This window comes from Phalangium opilio, unplaced genomic scaffold (assembly GCF_054372755.1).
Source record: "Phalangium opilio isolate 3A_F unplaced genomic scaffold, DU_Popi_V2 ptg000060l_1, whole genome shotgun sequence".
Classification (NCBI taxonomy): domain Eukaryota; kingdom Metazoa; phylum Arthropoda; class Arachnida; order Opiliones; family Phalangiidae; genus Phalangium; species Phalangium opilio.
Genome location: NW_028324177.1, coordinates 8,622,204 through 8,630,425, shown reverse-complemented (window position 1 = coordinate 8,630,425; position 8,222 = coordinate 8,622,204). Strand labels below are relative to the sequence as shown.

The following is an 8,222-nucleotide window of genomic DNA, read 5'->3' as shown; positions in this document are numbered from 1 at the left end:
AAAGTTTATTAATTTAGCTAAATCTTTGATGTAAAATAAAATTAAAATTTTAGTTTATATTTAATAATTGGTTTGGATTTTTAATTTTGATTTTATGGATGAAAGTGCAGATTTAAAAACTACTTTGAGGGCAGTGACCCTTTATATATTTTTTCTTGCTTCTGCACCTCGCCGCCTGGGCAGTCAATCTTTGACATACCTTAAGGATTAAAAAGAGTGGAAAGTTTTCAGAATAGGCCAAGCCGTAAAAAGGGTGGAGTATGAGGGGGAGGGGGTAAGATAAGAGAGTTTTTTTTTATTTTGCACAAAACCGATTTTTTTCCGCGAATTGGCTGGGTTTTTGCTGTTCTAAAATTTCGGGCTGACGAGGACGAAGAAAGGAAATTGTAAAGTGGAATTTTTTTCATTCACGAATCGCGATCCCAAATACAAGTTAGAACGGTAGCACGGTTACCGGTCTTAATAGTACGGATACATTGGCAGAAGACTCAACGTCTTAATTTTTTAAGGTAAGATATAAACGTTTTGGTATATTTTTCTTTAGCCCCGGAAAATTAGGAACAGTGTTTAATAGGGATAAACCTTTTCCTAACCATTCAGGGCTGGAGAATCGTTTGCGTTCATTTAGTGTATTTTCAATTAAATGAATTCGAGTAATTAGAAGCATTTTTATCAAATAAATGCCGCTAAATAACATGGATCTGATATAAAAAAGAAATGGGCTTTGTAACCGATATCTTTTTCTGATCTTCCGACATCTTCCTCGGATATTTCTCAAGTTTGAAAGATTTTGTGTTTTTGATTGGACGGATTTAACGGTTTTGTTTTTAAAAAAGAAACTGGGCCCGTATTTTCTGCAAACTTCGGTCAATAACAAACGCGTCATTAGTTTGGAATAATTTTTAACAATCTTATAATCCGTCTTAATTCAACTTTATCTTCCTGGATTCCAAAAGTTCAAGCAAACATGTTCTGTGAACATTCAAAATATAATTGTAACAGATAACTTGCAGACATATATTTATAAGGTGATCTCGGTATTACTTGGATGTTAAATGATTGAAAAATTAATTAGCTTTTAAAACTAAATTAATGTTTGAAATTCCAAAAACCAGTTTCTCAAAGCGTGCTAATTTTAGTTACGTAATATCACAATGAATTTTAATTGTTCACTGAATGCCTGTAATTTCTCTACGGATAATTTTCAAAAATACTTTAAACATTGTGCTCTTCATAAAAACTTACCCTTCCAAAACTTTTCGTGCGGTTGGGTAACGTGTGGCAAAGTGTTCACCACATTTGGTACCTTTAAAAGTCATGTACGAAGAAAACACAAGTTTGAGTTAAAAATAACTGATAATGAAATAGGGTCAAATGTTCAGAACTTTATAGAGCCTTTATCGTGCCCAGTTGCAAATTGTAACTTTACTTTCCCGAATTTGAAAAATTTCTGCTCTCATTCAAAAGAACATTTTTCGTTGGGTTTATTTGTATCTTGTCCTTTTAAAGGATGTGCCGCGTTAAAATATAAGAAATTATTGTCCCTTAAATGTCATTTAAATAGAAAGCATAAGCTCTATTACAGGCGGGTCATACCATCCCCAATATCGGTAGTGGAAAACCCAAAAGTAGACTTAAATCAGCCATCCACTTCGGGTCTAGTTCAATTAAATCAAAATGCATCCCAAAACGTATCTAGTGGCAATCTATTGCATGAAGTAGAATCATCGATTTCGAAAGGAGAAACAAGCAATGCTTTAGTTCAAAATTTTGCGTTATTTTACTTGAAACTCCAAGCAGAAAAATTTTTGTCAAGTTCAGTCATACAATTTATTTCTGAACAAATGAGCTCCTTAAAATATCTAGAAAATTCATTTCTTTACGAAAACGTAAGGGCTACCCTAGAGGAAAATTCAGTTAGTGCAGAAGTTGTCGAAAAGGTTTTTAATGTTTTCTCAGAGAATAACGTAATGGAAGAAGCGAAGGAGACTTTAAAATCTACCTATTTAAGGCAAAAGTATTACAAAGAACACTTTAGATACGTGGAGCCCCTTCAGATTTTAGTTGGATATTCACGTGGGAAAAAATGCTTTTACCATTATGTTCCTCTGAAACTATCTCTAGCGAAGTTATTGACAAACAAAGAAGTCGAGAAACTACTTCATTATCCAAAATCTACTTATGTGTTTGGTAGAAATCAGATTTTAGAGGATGTAAACGATGGAAGAATCTTTCTCCAAGAACATATTTTAAAGGTTAATGGTAAATGCATCCACGTTCTAATTTTTCAAGACGCATTTGAAATAGTGAATCCTTTGGGTTCTGCTAAGTCTATGCACAAAATACTTGGTGTGTATTATACACTTTTAAATATTCCAAAAGAATATAGGTCAACAGTCAATCATATGCAATTAATATTCCTTTGCAAAGAATCACATTTAAAAAGATTTGGTTTGAGAAAGTGTTTTGAAAAATTGATTTACGAACTTAAAGACCTCGAAGAGAATGGACTTACACTACCCGATGGTTATAACTACAAAGTTTTTCTAACTAATCTTATTGGTGACAATCTGGGAAGCCACGAAATCGGTGGCTTTCAAACGAGTTTCTCACACGGATTTATATGCCGTTTTTGCCACGTCAAGAGTGACCAAATTCACTTATGCCAATCGTTTCCCAGAAGAACCATAGAGACTTACAAGAAAAACATTGATTCTCTAAAAGCAAACCCAATATTAGGTTCCATTAATGGTGTAAAACATGATTCCCCTTTTAATGACCTGAACTACTTCCACGTTTGTACCCCCACACTCGCGCCATGCTTAGCTCACGATTTGTTTGAGGGAGTCGTTGCCTACGACCTTAACCAATTTCTATTATACTTTATTCGAACAAAAAAGTGGTTCTCATGGAATTATTTAAATTGGATAATATTAGAATTTCCATATCAAAAACAAGATGTTGGAAGCAAGCCATGTCCCGCGAAAGTTGCTTCAAACAAATTGACCGGAAACGCTTCTCAAATTTGGTGCTTTTTAAGAGTGTTAGCCTTTATGTTAAAAGATAAAATTAGAGATTTAAGCGATAAAGTGTGGAAGCTCTATTTGCAGTTGAAAGAGCTAGTAGAAATTATAACGGCTCCAAAAATATCGAAGAAAGAAGTAGCTTTCTTAGCTAGCATGCTTTCCGATTATAAAGAGGAACTAATTGAAGCTTTTCCAAATTACAAATTGAAGGCCAAGCACCATTACCTATTTGAGCATTACCCTGAACTAATTTTACATTTTGGTCCTCTTATACGTCTTTGGTCGCTTAGGTTTGAAAGCAAACACTCAGTTTACAAAACATACGCAAGAAACACCAACAATTTTAAAAACATAACAAAAACATTGGCAGAAAAACATCAGCTGCAGCAATCCTATTATATGTGCGGTTCACCTTTCCCCCCTTTAATTAAATACCGTGATTCAAAAGCTGTAGTTGAAAATGTTTTCGGTCGGGATCTATTTAATGATATTCGAAAGATGACCAAGTCTAATAGAAGTCCTTACCACACGGACAAGTTTGAATTTAAAGGCACACTGTATGAAAGGGGACTATTTGTTGTTTGTGAGGTCACTGAAGACACCTTAAATTTTGGACGCATTGACACTCTCGTGATTTCAGAATCAGAGACCGAAAATTTAGCTTGTGCAACGTTATTTGCTTCTAAATATTGCCCAGATCTGCACGCTTACGAGGTAACAAAATTAAGGAAGTCAAAAGTAGTAAAAATTATGGAACTTAATGATTATTACCCTTTATCCTCATACAAAATTTTTGGAAAGGAGTATATCACTCTAAAACATAGTGTGTATCATCCGTAGCTAACAAATTGCAAATCCAAAATTCCTATATTATTTGTGGATGAGTGATTTACTCTGAATTTAAAATGAATTGTTTTATATTATTGTATTTTTTATTTGACGCGTGATAATTAGTTTTATACTATGGAAGGAATTATTTGTCGTTTGCTTTCATTCTCCCTTTAAAATAAAAGTGCGTTTCTCAGTTTGTGGTCACACATGTAGTAACATTACTTATTGAAACTTGAGATTGATCCGTTATTTATTGGTATTCAAAGACGTGAATATATATATATATATTATCTATACCATTCATGACTTGTATTATAATTCTGAACTATAAGCATTTGAATATTATTCAAATTGAAAATACAGAATGGAACCTTTTAAATTGTTTAAGCTGAGAGAATAAATGTTTTCGTTTGAACTAAACTTTAGGACGAAATGGATAATGCTGGAGACAGCGAATCTAATGCTGATAATGGCCTTAGTGCGGTCATTAAGGGGGCATTATCAACCTTATCAACGGAGAAAATCGAAAACGTTTTAAAAACCCTAACTGAAGTTGGGGTTGAAACACCGGGTGACATAAATTATGTTTCATTTTCTGACCTTCAAAAGTCAAGCCTGAATGCAATTCAAATAAGAAAACTACTTGAATTCGCAAAAGAGAAGTTTTCAAACAACAATGTTACAAAAGGTAAGAGAATTTATTTCAATCACTTGTACGTCAAGGACACAGATAGCCATGCACGTCTTCATTGCTAGCTAAATATTCTATTTCAGCTGTTAATATAGGGTATGGTAATACACGCAGAACTCTGACTAATTATGGTTGTTAATTGTATTTAATAGGGAATGTTATGAACGAGAAAGGAAATCCATCCTTATTCAGTACACCACCGGCTCCTGATTCTAGTAATGATATTAATGAGGTGTGTAACGAGCAGATTTTGCTGTTATTATTCTACAGTTAAGAAAAAAAAAATTATTTTCGAAATGCTTACTGGAAGTTATTTAAAGGGACCATGAAGTGATCAAACAAGTAACTTTTATTCGATAGAGAATGATAAGAGAAGCAATCTTACCTCAACCACCTGGGTAATTGTTATGTTTTTTGAAGATCGCCGTTTTAGACTTAAAAGAGCCTCTTGTGAATAGGTAAATATATAAAGTAGGAGGAGCTAATTGTAAAATATAACAAATCGTCACGAGTGACGTTTCTAGTGTGGAAAAATGACGCTCGCGCTTAAATTCGTAAGATCATGGAAAGAATGCACGTGAGGAAATTTGTTTTAGTTTAGAAAAAAAAATCCTCACGAGCATTCTACATCTAGACTTACGTCTCGTGCAAAATCGCGCGCAACTGTGATGACGTTTTCTTATTTTTTGACAAGTTGAGCAAGACCAAATACTTTATATATTCACCTATTCCCAATTTTTTAAATTAACTTCACCGCAGTTTCCCGCACGCGCCGTGATTGGTTTCAAAGCACGGAAAAACATTTAATGTGCATGCGTAATGAAACCATTGAAGGCGCGTGTAGAAAACTGCCGTGAAATTTGGTTTAAAAATAAGGAATGCGCAAGAGGCTCTTTTAAGACTATAGTAGAGATCTTCAAAAATTCATTTAAAATTAATTAATGAAATTAATTAAGCAATAGATAATTATTTTTTTAGGTTGGAAATTTTAAGACTAAAAGAGCATGTTCTAAATTCTTAACTTTATATGAAATCTCGCCGGTTGCATTTCAAGTACCTAGACTTCTCTTATCATACTTTATCAAAAAAAAATAACAGGTTTCAATCTTACAATCTCCCATTAAGATTGGCATCATTCCTTAAAATACTAGATATATTTTATTATAGTGGCGTGGTGTTTTATGTACGAGTTATAGGCCGGAAAGAGTGTTATGGTGTTTAAGGCATTATTTCAGTTTTTGTTGGTCGGTTATACGAAGGACAGACGTAAAAATCCTTATAGATTTGATATTTAAATAATGGGAAGAAGTATTGAAACGCCCTACTTTGATTCAGGATTGGACACTGCAAAACTTTACTATTAATGGAGATAATGTTTTTATATTTATTTAACAAACTTGAATCGATAAAAAGAGGGTTCTTTATGTATTTATTATTATCACTAAATTTAGTCTCTTTAAGAATCTATAAGAAAACTTTAATCCTTCAAACCGCATTAATCTCCTAGCTTGTTCAATAAGTTTGACGCATATATTAAGTAAATAATTTAAAAATATTTTTAATATTTTTTACGCCAGGGGTTTGAAATGATGGAGCGACAAAATTGGTTGAATAACTATGAAGTTCCTGTAAAAATATTTACTAAACAAAGCCAAGAGGCTCTTAAGTCAGGGAAGAAACTTAATTGCAAGACTAGAAATAGCATCATACGAGACCTCGTAAACGATGCGATTAAAAGAAGCCCTAGACCAACAAGACAGGACATGAGGACGATTGCCCGCTGCTTTGTCGGTAAATTTCCAAATGCTTCAATGACTGAAGTGAATGGAGAAGTAATTGATACTGGAGAGTGCTTTCTGGGATCAAGACTGATTCAAAGATTGGAAAACCTCTCTCGCGAAACTGAAAACATCATGCCTAAAGTTAGGGAGCTTTCGAAGGCTAAAAAACGTTTAAGCGAAGAACACTCGGACCAGTACAAATACAATCCAGAAATAAGAAATGCCGACGTAAAAGACAGCGAGAAATTAAGAGCTGAACTAAAAGATATGTCAACGGAAACAAATCCTAATGTACAATTGGTTCAAGAAAAAATGAGGAAAACATTTGCGCTCCAAAGACTACATATAAACAACGGAACGAATATACAAGAATTACTTCAGAAATGGCCATTTCTATTCGAAATTGTTGGCGTAAAAGAACATTTGCTGGAACTCTTGCAAACAGACGTATTTGGTGCCTTCACTGACTTCTTTTCAGCGAGGAGTCAGCTAATTTGCCAATTTTTTTCAAGAAGTAAAAAACCTTTTTGTCAAGAAACCTTGGATAAATTGAAAGAAGATATTCCCCAAGATGAACAGCGGGTGGTAGGAACAGTCATTCTACTAATCATGAACCATTTTAAAGAGCCTTCCGATGACCTTTTCCCCAAATTCGAAGTAAGAAAAATTTGTCATTCTTAAAGGGTCACTGTTTCAAAACGCCTATCAATTTTTACTTTTCACAGCTTGGAACCCCACATGAAGAGATCATTGCCAAAGTACCCATCCACCCATGCTTAGTCATTTTAGGTTTGTTTTAATTATAATATAATTGACGCTAAATAGAGGTTATTAGAGTAAAAGGTTAAGCCAAAGTACGTTTGAGCCTTGCTTAGTTCCTATTAGCAAAGTGTAAATCAGCATATGATTAAACCAGGTAATTAGATTCGTCAATTTGTGGATGAGAGAACTCCTTAAATATGGAAGAATAGAATGCCGAACGTTATATTTCGCTTAACCTAAATTAAAGCATATATATTGTCAAATGTTGATCTTTTATTAATTTATTAGGAGAAAGTATTGGTAGCGCGTCCCAATTTCTACTTTGCGTGGATCGTGTTGTTGTCAATGATCATCTTTTTGGAAAAGACATAGTAGCTGCAATGGCATTTATGTTCAATCTCTACTATATATTGAACATCAAATACCCGAAAGCATGTGCTTCTACTCTTGAATTTCTACAACGGTAAGGGCAAAAGCCAAAATATTAGCGATTCATCTAATTTCGGTAACAGCCATTCTACAATTAATGCTTATTTTTAAACGCAGGTACGCTGCTACGGTATTTGCAACACAAGGGAAGGTTTCCCCAAAAGTAATGGGTCTATTAAATAAACTTTCGGAAATGGACTGGACGTCATCAGTTAAGAAACGCAGACTAGCCGAGTAAAATAGTTCTGTATAGAGCAAAGGAAATAAATTTCAATTTTGGAGAAAAGTCTATTCGTAAATTTAATTATTTTTCGCACCATAATAAGTCCGATTTAATAGCTTAATTTTCGTTATCAAATTGGATGTTAACAGAACTGAATCTGGAATTATTCTATCAAACCTGTTATAAGCCTAGCTTCTCTGGTTGATTTAACTAAGGTATTTAAGGATGTTCTACACGAGGGAAGGTACTGTAACTACAATGGACATGCAATAATTACCGAAACTCGACTGTTACGCAAATAATTTTCAATAGATCAATTTTGAGCATAGCAATTTTTGCAGGAATTCAAAGAATAAAAAATTACACCTTTTACATTTATCTGAAATATGAGAGGCCTATTTTAAGCAAATAGTAGTATCAGACAGTTACATTTGGTACATAAGTAATATTGACGGGGAAATGGGTTAGAAATACACTTA

The 8,222-nt window shown here is 33.7% G+C and overlaps 1 protein-coding gene across 1 annotated transcript; it reads left to right on the top strand.

Annotated features, from left to right (window-relative positions):
- Window positions 1-371: 371 nt before the first annotated feature.
- On the top strand, window positions 372-7,816 carry LOC149667053 (uncharacterized). The gene is made up of 7 exons (XM_089841745.1): window positions 372-509; window positions 4,284-4,545; window positions 4,701-4,780; window positions 6,126-6,986; window positions 7,055-7,118; window positions 7,380-7,554; window positions 7,638-7,816. Exons 2-7 carry the CDS (start codon window positions 4,290-4,292, stop codon window positions 7,756-7,758), a joined length of 1,557 nt encoding a protein of 518 aa, XP_089697871.1. The 5' UTR covers window positions 372-509; window positions 4,284-4,289; the 3' UTR covers window positions 7,759-7,816.
- Window positions 7,817-8,222: the final 406 nt, after the last annotated feature.

Excerpts from the sequence above, each read along its gene's own strand:
- LOC149667053 (XM_089841745.1), top strand. The coding sequence starts at position 4,290 with ATGGATAATGCTGGAGACAGCGAATCTAATGCTGATAATGGCCTTAGT. Across the intron at positions 4,781-6,125 it reads CTAGTAATGATATTAATGAG|GGGTTTGAAATGATGGAGCG; the intron begins GTGTGTAACGAG and ends TTTTTACGCCAG. Across the intron at positions 7,119-7,379 it reads CCCATGCTTAGTCATTTTAG|GAGAAAGTATTGGTAGCGCG; the intron begins GTTTGTTTTAAT and ends TTAATTTATTAG.